Source organism: Leptosomus discolor, chromosome Z, assembly GCF_034619465.1.
Source record: "Leptosomus discolor isolate bLepDis1 chromosome Z, bLepDis1.hap2, whole genome shotgun sequence".
Classification (NCBI taxonomy): Eukaryota; Metazoa; Chordata; class Aves; order Leptosomiformes; family Leptosomidae; genus Leptosomus; species Leptosomus discolor.
This window is the reverse complement of record NC_141419.1, coordinates 37,042,331-37,066,566: the sequence shown is the minus strand read 5'-3', so window position 1 is coordinate 37,066,566 and position 24,236 is coordinate 37,042,331. Positions and strand designations below refer to the sequence as shown.

Genomic DNA, 24,236 nt, shown 5'->3' with positions numbered 1-24,236 from the left:
GCAGTGGCCAACCATTTTTGAGGAAAGAATGTACCAAAATGTTAAGAAGCACTTGCTGTTCTTAGTCTTTAATGTAACATAGTGATATTTAGTAATATCAGAAATGCTGCTTGACATAAATATTGCATCATAACAGAAGTGCTACTATTCCTGTGACTTCTGATATATTTATACTAGTTGTGGTATAGCAAGACAGTTAATGTTGAAATACTTTGACATTCTAAGAAACAAAATGCCCTACTGTGACCTTTCGGCTCCTGGATGGAGCCCTTTTGTGTGAGTGGTAGACCGAAAGTTTGTGTCAGGCTCTTAAAATAGAGCTCACAAACATAGGCTAAATATTACTTTTTTAAAACCCCCAAACATTTGGAAAGTGTGTTTTCATGGTTTTGCACTTAGTTGTTGTTAACATACTGTTAAAAATTAAGGAATTACGTAACATACTGGTTTTTATTGGCATTTCTGATGGACACAAATGCACATCGGGTGTACTCTCTGGGTATTACAGTGCTACTTTAAAATATAAATTAGAAAGTGGATCACAGAAATTCTAACTACATCTCATGAAAGCAGAACATGCGAAGTATAAGGCTTTGTGTGCATGGTTGTAGATCTGTTCTTGTACATGGTAACTATGTTTGATAATAGAAAATGTCAAGACATCGACATTCTTCTTTTCCAGTTACAATGGTGGCAGTTTCGTTCGCGTAGAAGAATGTTAGTCCATGATGCGGGTAGCAACAAACAACACTGCTCTGTTTTAGACATGACCACTTTTTCTAAAGATGTAGGTATTTTTTTAAAGTAGTAAAGGTATCTTATTCTCTCTTATGGTAAAAATAAACAAAAAATATAACTATTTTCAATGCTAAGAGTATTTGTTCTTGCTTTTCATTAATCAAAGTAAAGTGGTTTATACTGTCCCTGAAATGGTGTCTCTCAAAATTGCTAGGAATAGGAATTATGTCTCTCTTCATAATCCCTCTGAGTAATAGAAAACGAAAGGGACTTGAAAGGAATTTAAACAATGAACTTCCTCATATGAAGTACTCAAAGCCTTCTGAAACATCAGCTTGAACAGTAGATGCTATTAAATTTTAAAAATGTTTGTAACAATAGAAAATGCAACTCTGTTAAAAAGAATATACTTACAGATTTTTGTAATACATTGATAGTATGTAAATTATTTGCCATCAAACCAGCTTGATGCTTTTAATAACATTGTTTTGTAATAAGCCTTAAGTCAATCACATGGTGATTTCTCCCCCCCTCCCCCCCACTTTAAGAAAATCTTATTGGAGACATTGAGTATTACCCACTTGTATGTGAACTTTTTTTAAACATGGTTGCATTTTTTTCCCTAACTTTATTTTAAAACCTTCTATTAGATAGGCTTACTTCGTGGCAAGAGTACTTCATTTTCTCATACATATATATACATTATATAACTGTGTTAAAGTTTAACGCTAACTCAAGCCTTATCCTGCAATGTCAGAAACTAAGGTCTAATACTGAAATTCAGCTCCTGGAGACCTGCAGGACATGTAGGGTTATATGGTCCATCGCAGCCCCCAGCATTTTCAGTTCAATTTATGTGCACAGGTAAAGGACCATGGGTGGAATATAAAAGAAAGTTAAGACATTTAACCCCAATCCCGGGCTTTATCCAAATAGTAGTTAAGTTAGCTTTTACATGAAATCAGGTGGTGGTCAGCATGTTACTACCATTTTCTGTTAATAAATAGCTTATAAAAACCCATACATGTTGGCTTACAGATGGTTGTGTATGATACTAATCTCCTCAAAGAAGATACATATTGAAATAATAAGAGAAAATAAAAGATTTGTTGAAGAGGATATTGGTTTATCTGTGTCGATGTTTATATCATGCTTGTCGCTTCGGTGAAAACCAAGCACCTTTGGGAATAGTGATCAACGCTGACGCGTTTGTGCCTTGGAGTCTACGTAAGCGAGTCTGCTTTCCAACACTATATTCTGCCTTCAGATGTGGGTATAAAAACTCACTTGAAATAATTATGCACAAGTTTCTAAAGACAGATTTGGCCCTTCTGTACAAGGAAGGCAAGAATTTGCATTGTACTGTCTTTCGCTAATGCTGGTCTTCACTTGGTTTTGTTTATACATTTCCCGTGGAAGAACAGCATACAACAGACTGATTTTCAACAGTTTGCTGTCAGGTAGAGTTGTGAGTAGCATAAAGAAAATATTTTTTGAGGATGAAGCTTCATTTGTGGCACTTTTTCTGCACGGATGAGCTCTTTAGTCAGAATTCGTTGAAGTTGCTCCAAACCATATAAAATGGAAAGCTTGAGCACACACTGTAAAGAGTTGTTTCTCTTCAGGGAGTCCCTAGTTTTTCAGAGTGATCCTTGCAAGAGAAGGGAGGAGGTGGTCACACAGGGTGGTGTCCTGTTCTTCTCTGAACACATTTACAAAGCTCTGTGAAATTTTGAGGAATTACTTTTCCTCTGTGAAGGCAGACAGTTTATCTCTTCTCTTGCTTTCTTGCTTCTGAATTATACCCAAACCATAGGAAGATAGCTCTACGATTGTGAAAGTTATCTGTTTATAGCTTGAAAAGATAAGGAAGTAGTTCTGCTTTCTTGGGTGGAGTTTTATTTAGGGTGTGGGGTGTGGGTGTTTTTTATTTTGTTTGGGTTTGGGTTGTTTATTGTTTTTTGTTTGGGTTTTTTTGGAGGGTTTTTTGTTTTTTTTTTTCACAATTGAAGGTGGAGGGAGGAAGATGCTGACTTCCAGTAATGGGTTGTTCCTGGCCACATAGTAGTACAGTGTGGTTTTGATTATCTGGCACAAAGCTATATTCGATTAACTGGATTTCTTGTGAAGGAGTTTGAGAGGTTCTGTTTCAGTAAAAAGCCTGAATTAATATTCATTTCAGAAGCTGCAGAACATGAGATGAATTTCAGATTTTAATTCTACCCAATTGTTGGCCATTCGGTGTCTGTCTTCAGCTTTATTGTAGTAGTCACGTGGACTGTTTTAATTGTGTCACTAGTACAATAAGGATGTGTATTATTTTTTTTTCTTTGAGTTTAGTGGCTGCACTAGAGTGACAAACAAAGTTTTATTATCTGCTCAAGCACAACCAGATTAAATTTGTAAGAGGATTTCTCTGCTTTAGAAAGCATCCAGACTGTCTACGTAATGGGAGGTTTTCTTTCTCTGTTTTAAGGAAGTGAGCGAATTCAGCTCCTGTACTCTGCTGTGGAGAGCTTAATTAGGTATGATATTTATGCATATAATAATCGAGAGGGGAAAAAAATAATTCTTAAAGATTATTGATACAGTTTTTATAGTCTAGGTAAGGAAAAGATGCAGCAGCTTTAGTAATAATTTGTAATGGATAATATTTGCTTCTTTTTTCATAAACATTTAAGACATTCAAGACTGTTCTTGAAACAGTTCACTCTAGATTGATACAGATGTTTCATGTTACTTATTCAATGTAATCCTCCACTGCATGAGCTATATTCATAAAATTCTACCCGTCCTTACTTTGGGGGGAATCTTTACTTATCTTGCCAGGTTTTTTTGTTTTGTTGTTACATGAGTCATTCATGAAATGATATTTTATTTTCTTTCATAGAATATTGATAGTCATCTTAACTAATGTTTATAAATTACTAAAATGATACAGAGGAGGTAATGTAGTGAATGGCAAAATGATTATATGCTTCCATTTTTGAAAGCGAGTGAAATATGCAGATGTGGATTGTGAACAAATTAATTATGAAGTTGATTATGTAGTGATTTTAAATAAATTCTGTCAGTGAAGCAAACACTTGGCAATAGAATGGAGTGTACAACTCTCACAGGTTTTTTGTTAATGACTCGATTTAAACCTATGCTTTGTTAAATCTCAAAGGCCATCACTCGAGTTCTCTCCTAACTTAGCTTTTTGTTGTTATTCCGTTCAGTTTTTAACATAAATGCAAAGTGGTGCGCTGTTGGTGTAGGAACAGATGTCAGGACACCTTCGCTCCTTTTCCTGGCTTGTTTTCTTGTTTTGTTTGAAACTTCAGGTGCTTTCCTGTTCTGTAGTCTTTTCCATTAGTCTAACTGAAACACCGTTGAAAATGTTTTCAAACCTCAAATTACTCTTATGAGGTGTAATCTATTAATGTTAATTAAGGAGTTTGATAACCGCAGAAGGAAGATACTGCAGTACTAATGTTCATTTTATGGAAAATATAAATACACCTGCTGTATTCATTATCAAGGCTCATATTACATCCTCATAGAAATTCTACTCACATCTCTGGGTGAGCTGTCATTTAAATTCTTTGAAGATGAAAATGGTCAACGCCAAAAAAATCAATTTATAATTGTATAAAATGGTTGGAGGTATAGGTTGGTATCTTTCGAGAGCTATGATATAGAGATACAGTATGTCATGGAGATGATATTTTTTTAAGGAATGGAGAAAAAGTTGCATACAGTACTAGGAGTCCTTAGTTAGAAAGGAGTGCCAGGCGATAGCTGTACCAGCTTGAAGCTGGTGGGCAACTTTCTGGTTGTGGACACTGTTGACAGAGGTGGTGATTAAGGCTGTAGAGGTGTAAGGAACTATTTGTAAGACATCAAGATGAGGAATGTGTCTGCATAGGCACTTGACCATGTCAGATGGACAGAGCTGTTTCTTTAGGAGCCTGCTTGTTTCACTAGCCTCACCTCCTTCTTTTGATGGAGAAGGATACTCTAGTTCTGTTTCAGAACTTGCATGGAGGTGTTATGGGGTAAGCTGGGAACTTCGCCTCCATCTCAGGAAGTTTTGCTGCAGACTCTACCAGCCTGACTTCCCTCCTTACAGTGGCGTTCAATGGTGAGCCTGAAAGCTGCTATTCCGAGTGGTAGGACAGATTGGCTCCTTTGCTCCAGTTCCCAGGATGATCTCATGCATTCTGTAAAACGTTTTGGATATTTCGGGAACTACAAAGCCAGGCCATTACAAGGCCTGAATTCTGCACAGTTTTATATTTTCATATAGGGCCATACTTGGTTTCAGCAGAAATGTGATCCTGCTGCATTCCACTGCTGGAACAGCAACAAAAGAAACAGTATTTTTTGTTTTCCCTATAGCTGAATTAGTAGTAGCAGAGAGGACATAAACCTCTCTTCCAAGTGAAATACAACTTTATAGTTGAAATCAAATATTTTTCTTCTCATGTGTCACCTCTCTATTACTGTTTTAGCTCTTACTCCTCATAGCAGTTACTCTGCTACTAAATACCTGATGAGGTTGATTTCTGCACTTTTCTTTAAATCTCTGAGGCAGCACACAACAGACTGCTTTTTCTGGGTAAGTGTTTGAAACAGTGTATGTGTAGTAATACTGCAAGTGGAAGAATGGTCAGCAGATAGAAGTGTCAGGCTGTCCCCAGTCTGTTCAGGGTCTTGACTCCACTCTGACCCATGAATCTTCACTTTCCAGGTACCTCTGGGCTTCTTTCTGCCACCAAGTCCCAAGCTAAAAGCCAATCTTCTGTGAGCGTACACACTGTTGATTTAACAGTTCTTAGTAAGTGCATGTGGATAGTGACTAGCAGGGCAGTGGATTTTGATGGCTTTGGGCTTTTTCTTGCATATTAGGAGTGTCCTTTATGTAATTTAAATATGAAATTTCAAACAATAAAATATAGCCTTTTTTTTGTCCCTTACTTTTTTTTTAGATCAAACTTGGGAATAAACAGAGAGAGTCAGGTGTAGTTTAGAAGCATTTCTTTTCTTAAAGATAGCAGTGTGGATTTTGCTTAGAGAATGGAACCTTTTGTTGATTTAGTTTAAAAACATCCTTGTATTTGATCACTGAATATATTATACTTCAGATTAATTTAAGTTACAATGCAAAGAAATGCAAAAAATGAATGAGTTTTCTTTCTTTGAATGAAAGAAGTCAACTATCTGTCGTCAATGGGACAGAGTCTAGTTGGAGGCCTGTATCTAATGGAGTCCCTCAGGGGTTGGTATTGGCAGCAGTACTATTCATCAGTGACCTGGACGAGGGAACAGAGTGCACTGTCAGCAAGTTTGCTGATGACACAGAACTGGGAGGAGTGGCTGACACACCAGAAGGCTGTGCTGCCATTCAGAGAGACCTGGAGAGCTGGGTGGGGAGAAATTTAATGAAATACAACAAGGGCAAGTGTAGAGTCTTGCATCTGGGAAAGAACAACCCCATGTACCAGTATAGGCTGGGGACTGAGCTGTTAGAGAGTAGCGTAGGGGAACGGGACCTGGGGGCCTGGTGGACAGCAGGCTGACCATGAGCCAGCAAGGTGCCCTCGTGGCCAAGAAGGCCAGTGGCCTCCTGGGGTGTATTAGAAGGAGTGTAGTCAGTAGGTCAAGGGAGGTTCTCCTTCCCCTCTGCTCTGCCTTGGTGAGACCGCATCTGGAATATTGTGTGCAGTTCTGGGCCCCTCAGTTCAAGAAGGACAGGGAACTGCTTGAAAGAGTCCAGCACAGAGCCACAGGTGGTGAAGGGGGTGGAACATCTCCTTCTGATGAAAGGCTGAGGGAGCTGGGTCTCTTGAGCTTGCAGAAGAGGAGACTGAGGGGTGACCTCATTAATATTTATAAATACATGAAGGCCGAGTGTCAGGAGGATGGAGCTGGACTCTTCTTGGTGACGGCCAATGACAGGACAAGGGGCAACGGGTGCAAGCTGGAGCAGAGGAGGTTCCACATTAACATAAGGAAAAACTTTTTCACTGTGAGGGTGACAGAGCACTGGAACAGGCTGCCCAGAGAGGGTGTGGAGTCTCCTTCTCTGGAGACGTTCCAAACCCATCTGGATGTATTCCTTTGTGACCTACTCTAGGTGGTCATGCTCTGGCAGGGGGGTTGGACTAAATGATCTTTTGAGGTGCCTTCCAACCCCTAACATTCTGTGATTCCGTGAAAACAAGTACAGATATGCGTTGTACACCTGTGTGAAAGTAAAGTTTGTCAGCCTAGGCTTCTAGTTTTTTATTATTTTTAAATTAGTCTCCTATATCTTCCTTGTCAGTCACCACTGCCAGTAGCTGCATTGTCACCTATTTAAAATTAATCATGTTTTACGTTTCTCTGTAAGATTCACAGGCAAAGAACGTTGTGTTTCAACATTTTGTAGTTTCAGTTTTGCAGGATGTGCACCAGGAGTGATAGTAATAATACAATAAATTGTGCATGGGATGTGTGTGTGCAAGCATGCCTTTAAGGAATTACTGCTGCATTTAAGCAACCTGACTTCCTTCCTGGTTCTGCTTTTGGAGGTAATATGCTGGGGGGACTTTCAGATCTCTAGTGGTAAGATTCTTGATGATGCAGTAGTATCTGTTACTATTAACCATTTGGGGAGGTCTTCAGAGATTTGACAGGTTGTGAGATGTTAAGCTCTTACAAATTTTGATAATCCTTTGTGCCACACTTGAATGGGAATTTGGGTTTTTATCGTTATTTGAGACATTTCTTCACTGCTTTTAGAAGACAGTTAATTCTTTTCATTCATCAGTTGGGTTGGTTTATCTGGGAAGAAAATTTTAAAAGTCAAATGACCAGCCATACTTTGTGCTTGAATTTTTTTGCAGTCACATCTTTGACTTCTCTCCAAAGTACCACCCAAGGGTACTTTTTTTGGTGGTTGTGGGTTTGTTTTGTTTTTCTGGTTTTTGGGGTTTGGGTTTTTTGTTTGTTTGGTTTTTTTTTTTTTGGGAAAGCACTGTGTTTTAAAAGATGAGGTGGGAGGATGTTGTTATTACTGAGATTCATGTATATTGTGTGGCCTTCAGCAGACAGGCAAGAAGATACCACTTATCTGGCTTGAGAGAACTAATCTAATTCTTGACTAAGTTAAACGTGGAACAGCACCCACCATAAAATTGATCTCGATATAGTTTTATCCCACCTTGGTCCATTCTGCTGATCTGCTCTGTTGCTATTTCACCTTTGTTTTGTCCTTATGTCATCTAGAGGTATTCCTGGCATGATCATGGTAGAAGCAATGGTTAGCAGAAGCTATAAAGCATTCAGATCCTCTTAGGACATGTAGAATTTTTTTTTTTTTAATTCATTTTGAAGTTTTTTTCTTTTTTGCCAGGTGAAATGGGCCCACTGAGGAGTCCTATTCAGCCTGTTAACCAGTGTTGGTTTTATTTATTATGGTGATGGGTAAGATTTTAGGCACATATTGCCAAGTTGCATTTCTTAACTTGCTCTGCAATGGATGAGGCTGTAGAAAGCACAGTTGGTGCTGTATCAGTCAACATCTTGATCTTCTTACAATGCCAGTGACGGGTTTTTAAAAGCCAAAAATTGTGTAAAAATAATCAAATATAGGTCTGACTCAGTGTTGTAACAGTTGTAGTTTAAAATCCCACTCCCCACCAGGAATAATCCTGTAGTAATTGCAGCTTTGCGTAGCTAGCCCTGGTAATTGATTATGCCAAATTTTTCTCTGTTTCTCTGACAGTAAAGAATATGGCTTGTTTTCTTTCCAATTGTTATTTTAGCCTGGGGAGAAGTATCTGAGTAAATCTTCAGCGACATGCTGGTAAATGGTGTTCTGTCACTATTAAGGAGTTTTCACATAAATCGGTCTTTTTTTTACGAAAGGATTTGATTTGATGCCACTGTTTTTTAAAAAAAAAAACACCTTGAAATTTTCTTTGTATGCTTTTCTTGTCGTCAACAATATAAAAATATTTACTTTCTGCCCTTGATCATAATAATCTAAGAGGAACTATCAATGTGAAAGCTTTGTGAGTTCCTGTATATTGTGTTGAAAATGAACATTTTCACATCTTAATAATTTTTGGCCAATCCTGTACATTGTATTACTATCTGTCATTCATATTCTTTTATCCTATTTTTGTGCATTCTGTGCTAGAAATTGTCCATAATTTCCTTTTTCACCAGGATACTTTTCACATTTTGCCACTGTGCATGTGAAACTGTGCAGTTAAGGAGGACTAGAAATGTTCGCATTGTAGTGGCTGGCTTAGCCAAAAAATTAGCCTGTGGGCAGGCACAAAAAAGTAGTTTTAAGCATTGACCTGGGGAGGGAGAGACTTGCGGAAACCTTTGAAATGCCCTTCAAAAAGAGAGTGAGATAGCATTTTAATATATATATGGGTGGTTATACATATTTTATATGTATATACCATATATATTTTTCATATGCATATGTATATGAAAAATATATAAAAACACATATTTTGTGTGTGTGTATCTATGTCTTTAGCCACCCAAGTATAATTTGTAAGTGGTCTTTGACTGACAGTCTTAGTACAGTGACACCTAACTACAGAAAAACTGAATAAGATGCAGACTTAAGTTTTAGATTCTTCTTTGGATTTTAATTTTGTTTTCCTTCATATTGCAGTTTTTGTAGGCTCACTTTCCAGGTGTAAATAACTTGAAATACTGTCTTCTCTAACATGATGCAGTTTGCTTTATGACTGTGTGTTCTCGTGTGTGATTATCATATGTGATACTAATTGCTGCCTATGCTCCCAATAAAGAATTAGAAGTTTCAGGTTTTAAAACAGAGTAGATAATACAAGCATGTTCTTCATATCTCTCTGCTAAATTTGCATTTGGGGATTTTGAAAGAATCCGGATTCCCATGTAGGGAAGTGTCAGGACCAAAACTGGAAGTAGCTTTGTATTCCACTGATTCAAAGGTGTTTGGTGAAATGATTTTCCTATGCATAAGTTAGGAAATCTTTAGTAAAAGAGTTAATTGTGTCGAAAAGGTATCTCATATACCATTCTGTGCTTTATAGGCTCATGTTGAACAGATTTTTGTACTAAATGTGTTACATGTCTTGCAGAGAAGCTGGAAGGCATTATGGAGTTAATAAAAAATGTGTGGTATGGCACTTTATTTCACTTTACATATAAGGATATGACTCTTGTTTTGTAAGTTTCAGAAAAAAAAACCAACCGTGATGGTCTTAAGGATAGCCTAAAGCATTTTTTACTATGTAATAGTTCTGTATTGTCTAGGTTTGTAATGTTTTACAGTGTTAAGGAATGCAATGTTTTCTTCCCATTGGTAGCAGAAGTGTAAAGATGTCACTTCTGATTCTGATGAACTGGAAGACAGGCAGGTGTCATTGACCCAGGATGGACTGTACTACATCACCCTTTCTGCAAAGATCCGTGCCTGGCTGGCTTGAATTTGTTGGGTTGTGGGGGGCAAGTTCTGCCTGGTGGCTAGGCAGTGACCTGCAGAGGTGGCCTGCGCACGTAGTGTTGCGCTCCTGACCACAGTGCAGGCTGAGGATCCCTGTGATGGCTGAGAGTGGAAGCAGGCTTGATCTCACTCTTCAGCTTCAGTGTGGGTTCTTCTTCATTACAATAGTGACCACTTTCTCCTCAGAGAAAGTAAAACTGGCAGGAATGTAACATTGTGCTTGATTTCCTGGGAATATGTGTGTAAGGAAGACCTGTGTTAGAAGTTTGTTTTATGTGTGCATGAAATGGGACTGAGGGTTTCAAAATTATGATCATGGTAAAGTCAAAAGCTTTTAGAGGCTTCCAGTTACATGTTTTCCAGTGTGTGTTTTCTCAGAAATGCATAAGGGTTGCTCCTTTAACGTTGCACTGCACTCCTGTGAAACAGACTTCTCTGACAAGACACCTAAAACATTATGTAAGGGGCGTAAGGCTGTCTTTGTCCTGCTGCATGAGTGTTACGGTATAAGGCATGAAAACTTTACAGAAGTATTAAAATAAAACCCAGGCTGAAAGGCTGAAAAGCAAAACACTGAGCAATGCACCCTGGTGCATGCATTTTGTTTCATGCAAGGCTGATTAGCTGGGTGAACGCAGGGGTTATGTGGCTGTGCAACTGCTCATTCTAAATTTCAACTCCTCCTCTTAAGCAAACACAGGAACAATATAGATAAGCTCTTCTAGTCACAGAGGATGAGCTCACTGAATTGGAGCAAAGGAAGAATGTTGTGTGTGAGATACCCTGTGTGAAATTTCCAACAAGTAGATCTTAACTTTATATTGACAAATAGTCAGAAATGTTCATTAACAAACTACTTTTCGTACAAAGAACGGAGGTACGAAGAAGCAAGGAAGGAATGACTGCCCATTAATGAATATGAGCCAAATTTTAATTAACACTGATATCACATGTTTCTGAGGTTAAAGTTTGCAAGACTAATTGTCAGACTACTTGCTTTTTAAAAACAAAAACTAATCCAAAATGCAAATGTATCTATTGGTTGTACACTGTCTACCGTAATGTCCTGAAAGTTGGCCAAGGAAGGTAAATTCTTTTCTTAACGTCTGGATTTTTATGATAAAATGTCTGATAGTAATTACCTGAAGTTAGATGCTTTGGACAATTATATGTTCAAGAACGGAAGATTTTTAAATATGCAGTCATATATTACATGTATATTTTTGAGTTTTGTTTTGCTCATTAGTTTAGCTGTTAAATAAAAATGCAAGTTTTAATTCAGTGGTACTTCAGTTGCTGCTGATGCTGCTCTTTGACACTGAACTGGTCCTTGTGGTTACCTTGCAAGCACCACTTGACCCTGTTCAGCCCTGCACGAAACAACCTGTCAGCATTGTGTAAAAAAAGTTTGGTTTGTGTCCAGTGGCTAAAGCATATCCTTCTTATTTGTCTTGCAGGCACAGGAGAGAGTGGCAAAAGCACGTTTATCAAGCAGATGAGAATCATTCATGGATCAGGTTACTCTGATGAAGACAAAAGGGGCTTTACAAAACTGGTGTACCAGAATATATTTACAGCAATGCAGGCCATGATCAGGGCCATGGATACCCTCAAAATCCCATACAAGTATGAACATAACAAGGTGAGATTTTTGTTCTTTTCTGTAGTTGAAGCTTTTCCTGGCTTTATTTTAGGAAATATACTGAGGGTCTCAAAAAAAAATTACACGTCACACAAATTATATGCAAAGCTCAGAAGAAGGGGGCATTCTCCAGTCTCGCCTTTATTTCTTTGCTGTTTTTGCTACTTTGATAGCATGAAGGTGCTGCTTCTAACAAGAGAGCGCCTCTTAAGATGCCTGGGGCGTTTGTCACAGGGCAGAGGTTTAATGACAGGCTGCTGTTTGACTGACTTTAGTTACCCCTTGTCTTTTTCTCCCAGGCCATGCTCTGGCCAGAGCACAGTTAAGCCATTCTTCTGGTCTGTAGCACAATCTTACTGCCTAAGGTTTGCCATTAACATTAAATGTGGGAAAAAAAAAAAAATCAGATTCTTAGAAAAATAGGTAGGGATACCTGTTTGTCTGTGAACATATTGTGCAATAAAATTTTCGATGCAAGACCTTGAAACAGTCAGCTTCTTCTGAGATTGATGCTGTTACTGGAATTTAAAAAGGCAAAATGCATTTGAAATGTTTGGAAGGTTCGTCTGTGTCTAGCATGTGACTGACTTCCATTTTTTTTTTTTTAATGTATTTACATTTTAAAAGAAAGATAAGTAGAATAATTTAAGCATTTCATGAAGGAGATTGACATGTTTGATATTTACTTGAATACATGGTAAGGCACGAGATTACATGCCTGTATTTCCCAGTTCTTGTCTCAGGAATGCTATGACATTATTGATAACAGTTCCTGAGAATTTGTTCTGGTTTTTTACTGTTGAGCTGTTATCAGCGGCTTTGTCAGGCAGAGAGTTTAATACCTCTCACAAGTGGCATACTCACTTTTCTTTCCATCTTGTGTAAGAGAATTTAATGGTAATTTAGTAATCCTGGATGAAAATAATGTTTAGCAATCCTGGATGAAAATAACACTTTCTCTGATTAATTACTTAAAAGTTTTTTTCTTCTAGTATTTTTTTAAGTATCAGAAACCACCAAAGAGCAGAGACTCTTGCGATAAAAAAGTAAGCTTCCATTAACTGGGGAAGACAGGATGAAATAAGCTTGTGTTAACATTAAAATCTTTTGTATCTGCATATATGAAGTTTAATTATTAGAATTGAACTGCTGTATGCCTTGAAAAAGGCATCTAATTTTGAAGTAGGAAAGAATAAAGCTTATTACCAGGCTAAAGGAGCTTTGTTTCTCCATTTGTGTCTGCCAAAGTCGTTGCAGATGGTCATCACTTTGGTAACGTAATGTTGCAATAAGCAGAGTCTTGCAGGAGCCTGGGTTTATGCCGTGTCAAGTCAGGAGGATCCTGCCTCTCAAAATCCATATTGTTAACCTTCTGTAATGGTGGAAGGGTTTGGGGTTTTTTTTTTTAAATATTGAAAAAACTTGTCCTAACTGTCAAAAGAGACTGTTGAACTTCCTAGTCTGACTGTGTGCTGGAGCTGTCTCGTTTCCCTTCACGAATCAAAATCGAATGTGTAAATAGTTTTAAAAAGAAAACTGCATTTGTATGTGTATTTCAGCCTTCGGGTCTATGTTTTTGCTGTGTGCAAAGCAGACAGCATGCTGACCTGAAAAGTTAGTTGATTGTAAAGCACAGTCATTTTTTCTTCAAATTTGGTATTGATTGTCACTTTGCCTTAGTTTCTGGAAGTCCTAATCGTAAATTAGGAATTTCTAATAGGGCTACAAGCAAAATAAAATAGAAGTTACCAACTGACAGGGTTTTAAGGCAATTCGTGTACAAAGTCATTTGAAAATACAGGGGAGACTGAAGTTGGTACAGTGTTGTGCCAGAATAGAGAAGATTGTGGTCTACTACACTTAAGCTTTGTATACAGGGTCACTTCACTTTAAAGGAGTGAGCACCAATCAATTGGTTAGTCTGCTCCTTTTTTTTTAAAGGCTGTTGAAAACAAACTCATTAGCCTAGCAGTCTTGAAAACACAGGAAGGGCACTTCCTATTAATTTGAATCTCCTATCAGGAAGTCCTATCTCTGGAGAGAATATCTCAAAGTTCGAGTAACAACATATTTTTAGCACAGTATTTGTTTTGCACAATAGTTTAGAAAACTGCAGCTCAAGCTGGTATTGATGTGGTTGGGCCTAGAGAAAAGTGACTCTATTTTCTGTCAAATTCTTCATGTTCTGCAATAGACTTTGGGGGTTACAGAAGAAATGCTTTTCTCTTACTGTACCAATTTTCTGGGATTTAATAACTGGGAATTACTAAAACTGGAGTGTTTCTAATCTGTGAATGCTGCTGGAATTTGGAATGCTCTTGTATCAAAAAGTTAGGCAGTTGCGATCTTTGTGCGGTGTACAACATCACAGCAATGTTTAGGTTGGATTATTTTAATATAATCAATGTAGCAAAAGGCAAGTTTTAAGTTTAGCAAGTTAGTTCTTGTGGAGTTGTATTGGCTTCATAATGACCAATATAACTTAGAGGCAGAGGCTGAAATGTATTGTCCTATGTGATAATAATGTAGGCTGTTTTGAAAGATTTATTATCAAAGTAGTGAAAGTCAATTGAAAAATGTAACTTACTGTTTTTTAGAATGTAGTATCTCAGAACTGATCATAGAGCATTATAACGTGAAAGACATTGCTTTTTCATGTTAAGCTTCAGAATATGAGCTCTACTGAGGTTTAAGATAATGGGTGAGGGTGATCTCTTCTCTTAGGAATTTGTCTGTAATACGAAATGGTGGCTTATGGACTGGATTTTAGTTTCCTTTTGGGTAAATGTTATTGCGCTTCTGTTACTTTTTTTTAACTATAAGTTTTCATATAGCTCTTCAATTTTAGAGTAAGAAGTATTTTATGAAATACGGGAAAACCTTATTTTTTTATAGAGGTGTTCATAAGCAAATCTCAATTGCCTGTCTTTGCAAAATTTTGTGAGTGTACAGTACTAACTCATGTGCAATCGCAGGTACTCAAATGCATATTTTTAAAAAAGTAAAATACAGATTTGTATTTTTTACAGTTTGTCTTTTTAGAAACATGAACTGTGTTGTGTATCCATGCTTCTGTCATTTCTTTCAAATACTGAAATAAGAAGACCATTTGAATTTCTGAATTCACACATTCTCAGTGGTCTTTGTAATGGCTTAGAAGCTGTTCCTTCAGTGTCCCTTTCTCCTTTTCTATCCATTTTTTTCTCCTGTCTTAATACTGCTGAAGGTGGGGAGTGTACATGGTGTTTTGGTTTTTTTATTCTCTCTTGCTGTTAGGAAGTACAACCAAATCTATTACTATATTAAACACCGACTACCACTGTTCCCCTGTACTATTCCCTTTCAATGTAACTTCCAAAAGACAAGTTGCCTGTCTGCTCTAGCAGACAGTATCAGGAAGGTGTCACTCTGCAGTGATAAACAGGCAGGAAATCTTACTTGAATCCCATGCCCATAATTTCCTGTGAGATTTCTTAAATATTTGTAACAAGATAACTAGTGTGAGTAATAGTAACAGAACAGGCTACAAGAAAAGTTTTTAAAGAGGCTGAAAACGTAAAAGCAAGGTTTACGGTAGACCTAGAGACCTAGACATCTGTTGTTAAGTTTCCAGGAGTATTTTCTGGTGAATTTACTTCTGTATTTATTGCTATTCCCTTTGGGGAATGTTTTGCAGTAAAAATAAGCATATATCAGAAGTGTCTAAAGTCCAAAATCTTACTGGCATTATCTTCAAGTCCATGTTTACCTTGTTAGCTCGTTTCTTCTAAGTCAGACAAATCCACTGGCACAAACAAATAAAAATACAGAGGGAAGTAGAACAACAGGAGCAGGTATGGAGTCAGGTTGCATAATTTTTTATTCTGGGTGAACAGTTGTGGGTGTTAAGTGTTCTCTTTGGTGAAATTTGATGTTGAACAAACCTGAGCTGGAGGAAAGGGCCTCCTGCAGACACCTTGCCTGATGTGCAAAGAGTGTGAAGGACTGAAACCAGAACAGGCGTGTGCAAGTGCTGGGAGGGTTATTGACTGTCCAGTGGTGCAGAATGTGTGGGATTTCTGAACTTGGGGGGGGCGGGGGTGTGTGTGTATGTTTTTGGGTTTTGTTGTTTTTTGTGGGGGTTTTTTTGTTTGTTTTTTGGGATAGTGAAATGAAATGCTTATTGGTTTGGAACAGGAACAATCAAATGAGTCTTCAAGCAGGTGGAGAAACCTGAACAGTGCCATCTGCACAAACAGTATTCTGCAGCATCTCAAACCTGGAGCAGAGGGCTTAAAGCAAGTTACAAGAAAGAGGTTTATGCTAATAGTGTTAGTTAGGTTTGAATGTATCATAGTGCTCAATTGGTATTAAAGTACTCTCAGATGTTCTTCTGCGGGCACTCAAACCCAAAGAAGTTCCCAAATAAATAGGAGCCTTGCAGAAGAGTTAAGTGCTTCTAATACTGGGAAGCTCCAGATGCATTATTTTGGCAAGAGAAAGATTGCTGCAGAGCCAGCCAACATGGAAGAGAGTATAGTTAGATTTAAAGTATCGTTATCATTTAACAGCATGTATTCAGATACAGGACCTGAAAGTAGCTTTTTTTTTTTTTTTTCAGGAGCCATAATGTGAGGTAAAACCCATCTCCCTGATAGCAATGTTTCCTCCTGTGAGGACACTGTTCAGTGAGCTTTAGGGACTCCAGTAAAGCCACGAACAGTTTCCTCCTGAGTGCTTCACAGAGACTCCTTTGTGGAGACTTTGACAATCCTAACTAGATCCCAGCCTCTCCCAAAATGTCTGTCTTGTCTTTTTGTCAGTCTCCCTCTGTCAGTCGTTACTCCTCTCAAGCCCTGCCTTTCTCTCTGGCACCTCTCCAGTCTTAGTACATTTGACCTCAGCAGGTCTTTATCTACTTATCTGTGGCCTTACCATTTTGTCCTACTCTCTGCTGTTTTTTCTCCTCCTTTATATTTGAATAAAATTTTTAACCCCTCCCCTAAATGTAGTAATTTACATCTTGTCCTCTGCTAGTTCACTTCACTCATTTGGTTGCTCTCTGTTCAGAACAGACGTCTCTTGCACTTGTCTGTGTTGCTCCAATGGATTTCTAAGTTGTATGTATCCTCTGTTAGATTCTGCTTAACTGTTTGATACTTTACCCCAACAGAAGTGTGAGTTTTAGATATTTTTCCAAGTGTGAGGAAAAAAAATGATTGTGTTATCAGAAGCAAGCTAGACCAGCAGGGTTGAATGTTTGCATGAAGAGCTGAGAATATCTTTGTTTAAAGTAAGCATACAGATAAATGCATGCTCTTCCTTTCCCCAGTAAAGTAATAGGTAATTTCTTTCACTGATAAGAAATGAGGAAACTGTCTTAGCCTGCAGTTCAACATAAATTCAAAAACTAAATTTTAACTGGTCTTTTTGGGAAGCAATAAGATTCTTCCTTCCTCCTTTTCTATTCTGTTTTAAGTCAAGCCCCTTAGTTTGATAAATACGGTACTTTAAGCAATTTAACTGCCGTTTACTAACAGGAACCGAGAAGTCATATACAAAAACATTCATGTGGGGCATGATGTCTGTGTTTTATCTTTCCAGTTCCACCATTTTACTATTTCTGCTAGTGTGGAGAATGAATGTGTGGTAGTAAGACTGGCAGATTCTTGTAGATTTTGTGATCGCTCGTACCCTGGATAAAGGACCATAAATACAGGAAAACAGGCTTCCAGCGTGGTTTTTTTTTGTTTCCTTTCTTTCTGACTATTTTAGTTCAGATATGTTTGTCGATTAGTTATTTTGCTTGCAGAGCGTATTGTGTGTCTGAAAGGAAATATTGACGTGAAATATGCTCGGGCAACTTTTGTATGTGATAGAAGCTTGGCGTTTGTCTTAAGGTAATGAGATTTCCTGCTGTTGGAGTGGTTGTGACTTTCTCCATAATTAACAACAGTTATGTAAATATAGGTATTTATATAATATAATTTCATACAGAAAATATATAGACATAACCATATCTAAGTATTTCAAATTAACAGTAATAGCTTCCTAATTATTTCATTCATTTCTACAGAGGACTTGCTAAGGTTATCTAGCATTTATTTCTGAAGTAATTTCAGATTGAAATATTTTTGTCATACTTTCCTCTGAAACTATGAAAATATTTCATTTTTGCAGTAAATTTTCCTGGGGAACTCTGATCCAGTTATGTTATATAAAAATTCTTGAAATCTCATGTTCATATCTTGCAACACACAACAGTTGCTTGAAATAAGGTTTACTGCAATGAATTAAGAAATCTTCAGCTAAAATGCACCATATTTTTCTGAAGGCTTTGTTAATCTGTTGTTCAGTTTGCACTTCCTATGTGGTAAAAGTTACAATGTCTGAGATGCAAGAAGGCTTTGTCTTACAATAAAAATCAGCTTTGGCTTAAAAAATACGCTAATATTAAGCAGAAGAGTTGTTTTAAAAGAAAACAAACAACACCACCCCCCACCCCCTTTTTTTTTTTTTTCTTAAATATAAGTTGTTTACTACTGTGGAGTGTATTGCCCATTAGAGGTATTCACATCATTTCTTTGATTCTCTGCTTTTTCTGAAAGGTTATTTTGCTTCTTTTTTTCTCTCCCTGGTTAAAGTAGGTATAAAGTCTGTACATGAAGAGTTGATTACGTATTCATGCTTCATCAGTCCAGTCACGTGCCTGCCTGTTTTCAGGTTACGGGCTCAAGTAGCTCCACTTTTAGACTTTGTATATGCTTCAGGTGATTGCATAGAGGTGAGGCATGAGGCAAGAATCCAATGTTTTACTTTTGGACGAGGAGGCTTGCAAAGGGAAATCTAAGCATGACATGAGTCAATTTTAATCTTTTTCTAATAGCTTTTATAACAATCAAACACAAGGCTGTGGTTACGTGCTTCAGCTTTGGCAAAGAAGTGTACAGACTTTGACTGCAGATTGTTTAATGTTGTGGTGGACCTAAGATACTGGGTAGGTAGCAAAATTATTTATTATGAGCAAGTCACTTCTGTGAACAGTCTCAAGTACGTCAAAAGAGAGCTTAATACTGCGTTGGTGGGGTAGTAAGTACCAAGTGTTACTTTTAATCCTTCCTAACGTTTCTCTAACTCTCACATGTCTCTCCATTTCCTTAGTCCCTATCACATATAAGAGTTTGTGGGCATTTGGCTGAGGCAAGTGATGCTGTGGAAAAACTGTTATGATTAAGGTTTTTTTCTTGTTAATTAAGGTCATTTCATGATGATGACTTACCCTTTTTCTTAACCTATCAGCAAGGGTTAAAATTTGCCTTATTGTTCAGTTGTTAACCTTCTAAGCCAATTTGCAAATACAGTGTAGTAATAGGTTGCTTGTACATGTTTTGCTAGTTCGGAGTGTTACTTGAAAATTTCCAGAATGCAAATTGTGTCCCGAGTTATTTGTGTTTGGAGATGCTCTCTATTTTCAGGTATTTTTTGTTTGGTAAAGTGTGCCCACTGGTTTGCGAACTTAAGCTCTGTATGTATTGTTGGCTGTACAAGCAGGTAGATGAGTGCTCTTGATGTGTGAAGATGTTCTTTGCATCTGGTCTCCAGCCTTCATCCAGGTATTTTTTCCAACCATAAGCAAAATGCTGCCAGTTGTACAGGTTGCACGAAAAGGTAACTGACCATCACTGGAGCCTAAAGAAGCCTTGGGCACACCTGCCTCCCTCCCGGACTCCAGCACAGCCGTACATCGGGTGGAGGAACAGTGGGAATGTGCCACAGAGGAAGAGCTGTTGACATAGTCATTATGTAAGCCTCATAAATCCTACCATGGCGTTCAGGGTTAATTGCACCACTTCATGGCTGTTTTGATGTTGGTTTCTTTTTATCCAAAGAGTTCAAAAACACAGGGGTGGGATTTAATGTTGAATCATTATCTAGTCTGTATCTATTTGTATTTTACAGAGATTTTACTCTGTGTAGTGTAGAAGAAAAGCATCATCTTGACTTTGGAAAGTCTGATTGCAGACTTGTTTTTTCTAACTCTGCCATTTGTAGGGCCACCCTATGTTATATTCTGTTTATGAAGAGCTTTAGGACAAAGTGGAAATTAGATTTTTATGCTCTTAGAGGGTAAGCTTTTTTTTTTACCCTCACTCATAAACCCATGTAATCAGATAAAACTGTGATTTCTGGAACAGAATATTTTTGACAAACTTTTAATGTGCGTTTTTATATGATTCCTTTGACTCTATGCATTTTTTAAAAAGCTGCTTCATTCAAACTCTGGATTGAAAAAAGACTTCCTGAAAGCTGGAGTCTTTTGCAGTAAAGCTTTAATTACTTTTTCTTATAAACCTAGAACTTTATGGGTTTCCTTTAGTTATTTTTTCCCTCCTTTTCTTTCTTTTACTTTCCCTGTCACTCAAACTCTTAAATACTGCCTTGACCTATGAAAAGTTGAAAGACTAAAAATGAAGGATTGAAAATAAAGCCATTCAAAACAGTGCAAAAATGTGCTGGATATTATAAATTCTCTTGCAGCCAATGTTCTGCAAGTAAAAAGAAGAGCATGGGACAGAAAGAAATCTGGTGACATTTTTCAAAAATATTTAATGGATTTTTTTTTAATTTAGGTATGCAGTAATAATTTGTGAAAGATATTAACTTCAATAGTTACTCTTTTTTGAAAAAGCTGGAGTTTTTTCAACCACTTGCCACTTTGTAAGCAGCTTTTGAAAACTTCTGCAGTAAAAGAAGCTAAGTGTTTCTGTGATGATGAAGGAGCCGTTGGTATTGGACTGAGACATCACTAAAAGACATGAGGAGTGTTTTGACTAGTGAATGTATGTACTGTGGTATAAAATGGATTTTTATTATAGAAAGTTGGTGTTACTTGTCTGATTCAAATTTGCACATAAGGGAAGGTGTTTAAGGATAGATACGTGTGAATAAGTTGAGGAATGCATGAACTGACAGATCTCAGGAGTTGCAAAGGAGCCTGCACACCTTGGAGAATAAGTGAGGTATTTCTGCAAGGGAGAAGATAGACTGTGCAGGTGGTTTGTAAAGTATGGTCAGGAAGTTTCTAAGGCCCCTTTTGCGATTTAGAGGGGGTATATCTATTTGTGTAGGCTTGTTAGTTTTTAGAAGTGTATTCTTTTAGAATTCATGTAATGATACTGTGTTATGTATAGGTCATTTATTGTTTGCAACCCGTCTTCCTGATGTTAGAGAGGAATCTAAACACCTGTCAGCATTTTCCCAGGCTGAGTCTTGGAATTTTTTTTAATTTCACCTGGGTGGTTCTGGTGCTACTGACCAGGAAAACAAATTGTGCGACCTCGTTATAGACTCACTGTGAAAGGCCCCATTTCAAACAAAAAGTTATTCTGCAGGGCAATATTTATAAATAAAACCATCCTAATCAGAGAGGGGCATGGCAGTAAAGCCTTGTAGCTCATGTCCTTCTTGTGCGATAAACAATGACTTGCACTGGCTGCCCTTGCCATAGCGGACTACTCATTCACTGCACTGCAGAATGTTTTAAACAGCAACTCCCTCCTGTGAAAAATGACATAACTTTTCCTGATCTCTGTTTCAGAAAAGAAATGTACATTTTAAAGAAGTAGATTTTTGAGGATCTGATATTAAGAATTGAGAGAAGCTGTAGCTTGCTTACTCCCTAGCTCCTTTGTTTCCTGATTCCAGTGGTGTGTGTATGCTCTTATTGGTATGTTTCTGCCTATCTGTGCCTTTTTGGATGCTTGTCTTCTTTTGTGGTCTTCCTGTAGAGCTTCCTGTGCACTGCTGTCTGATGATACCGTATGAATCAGCAATGTGGGTGGTGTTTTGCCCATCTGACAAATAAGAAAACTGCAACAACAATATTTTTAATCTTTCTTCAGTACTAATCATAGACTTACTTTCTTAATTCGCATTGGTATACATTTCTATGATCCAGTAGGCCTTTTTTGATTGATCATCCACTGACTAGGATATGCAGTAGAAAACAAGCTTTTATGAACGCATCCCAAGCAGATGTTATAACCGTCTGGGTGTACTGAAACAGACACCATCTATGGAAACCTTGCCAACATAAAATGCAATCAAATTCTGGCTGTTCAACATTTTAATGCAATTTTTCATTGTGTCCTGCATTACTAGTCCAAACTGCAGGAGAATTAGATTTTGTGAATTCTTTCCTCTTGGGAAAGGAATGAAAATTAGGTTTCTCATATGAAGTTACTACAATGAGAGGAAATATAAATAAATAAGCCTTGGAGGGGGTTTGGTAGAAATGTGCTTGGAGGGCGTGATATAGTGGATACGTAGGCTGAGTTGTCAGGAACCTACCTTTGAAGTAAGGGTTAATCCCTGAAGATAGTTTTGTTTCGTAATGTTTCTCTGGTATTCAAATTGTCTCATTAAGTTAGTGTTCTTTGAACACGACATAGACATAGTTATTTCTCTATAAGCTACCAAATAAGCTTTTTCCCTGAACATTTTTTTTTTTCAGCCATTCTAGATTTGACGGTTAGATCTCTTTCTTTGTTTAATGTTTATGTTTCCTTTTTTTTCTTTCACCTTGGGTATTCTCCCTATCAGATCTTGTGCAATTATATTCTGCTAAAGAGAGTAAGAGGAGTATAATAAACAAGAACTGTTAACTGCTAGGTTTTTTTACCTGGTTACCATATTCCTTTTGAACTTCTACACTTTTTAACGTTTGGGGAGTTTCTCAGGATAGTCTTAGTTTTCTCCAGCAGTATGGATCATGGAATTAATCAGATGGGATCATTATTTGGCATAGCTTCATATGGCTGGACAAAATCTGGTTAAGCTGGTTGTGGAGTACAGACTTCCTAATTTAGTTGGATTTTCCAGAGACAGCGTTATACCAGCTGCAGAATTCCAGGGAATTTTACTACAATGCTTGTTAAAAATAAATACATCCAAGTGGCTGAGGAACCAAATGGAAGACAGTGCCACAATTTTGGGTCTGCAGTTGGCAGCATTGCACAAAATACAAAACATCCTTTCTATAAGCTACATGAAAAGAAGGGTCAATAACTATCTCTTCCTTACAATGAACAAAAATGTAATGCATGCCTTTGCTGTGAAGTAATTTTGTCTTAGAAACTGGAGTTCATAGATACTTTGAAAGGCTGAATAAAAATATGCTTAACCAGAACTCCACTGCAGCCAAAATGAAGACATCTGTGTTTCTCTCCATCCTCCTAATAATGCCTCACTGCGTCAGCGGTTGAATGTAATGAAGGTAACAAGAATAAATCTTCACAGAATGTTAAGGATTGGAAGGGATCTCTGGAGATCATCTAGTCCAACCCCCCTGCCAGACCAGGACCACCTAGAGTAGATCACACAAGAACACATCCAGGTGGGTTTGGAATGTCTCCAGAGAAGGAGACTTCACAACCTCTCTGGGCAGCCTGTTCCAGTGCTCTGTGTGGTGGTTTGGTGTCTGGGGGGGTTTTGGTGGGGTTTTGGCAGTGGGGGAGGGAGCTACAGAGTTGGCTCCTGTAAGAGGCTTCGAGAAGCTCCCCCAGCTCCAATTTCGGACCCGCCTCTGGCCAAGGCCAGGCCAATGGCGCCTTTGCGGATGACTATTTAAGAGTGAAAGAAGTGGCCAGTTGGGTCTCTTTGTTCCGTTTGTGTTGGTGAGTGAAGGGGGATGGGAGAGAGACAGCCCTGCAGACCCCCGGTCAGTGAGGCAGGAGAGGGGCAGCTGTGCTGGAGCAGAGGTTCCCCTGCGGCCCGCGGTGGGGTGGCGGCTGAGCCCCTGCAGCCCCTGGAGCCCAGCGGTGGCCCAGAGGTTGCCCTGCAGCCCGCGGAGGGCCCCGGGCCGAAGGAGCAGGGACCGGGCCCGGAGCAGAGCACGGCTGCGGCCATGCTGGAGCGGGTTGTTTGTATGAAATTTATGTAGTTATCCTCAAGTGGAGTCTGTCCATTGTCCATGACCATAACTGGTGAGTGAGCCCTCCCTGTCCTTTGTCTCGACCCTCAAGCCCTTTTGGTTGTATTTTCTTCTCTCCATCCCTCAGGAGATGGGGTAGGGGTGAGCGAGTGGCTGTGGGGGGCTTTTGGAGCCAGCTGGGTAGGCTCAAACAGGGACATTCTGTCACCGTCAGTGAAAAAGTTTTTCCTTATGTTAATGTGGAACCTCCTCTGCTCCAGCTTGCACCCGTTGCCTCTTGTCCTGTCATTGGCCATCACCAAGAAGAGCCCGGCTCCATCCTCCTGACACTCACCCTTTACATATTTATAAACATTAATGAGGTCACAATATGTTATGGGTGTCAGAACTGCTACAGTTGATAAATAAAATCAATAACAGAGCCAGACATTTTTCTCTGCAGTTTGTAGACACTTCTTCCTCCA

The 24,236-nt window shown here is 38.3% G+C and overlaps 1 protein-coding gene across 1 annotated transcript in view; it reads left to right on the top strand.

Annotated features, from left to right (window-relative positions):
• LOC104351546 (guanine nucleotide-binding protein G(q) subunit alpha) overlaps window positions 1-24,236 on the top strand; it is a 130,995-nt gene that overhangs the window by 33,887 nt on the left and 72,872 nt on the right. The window contains exon 2 of the mRNA XM_086479609.1: window positions 11,677-11,861. Within this exon, the coding sequence (XP_086335735.1) occupies window positions 11,677-11,861 (185 nt within the window). The remainder of the gene's footprint in view (window positions 1-11,676; window positions 11,862-24,236) is intronic.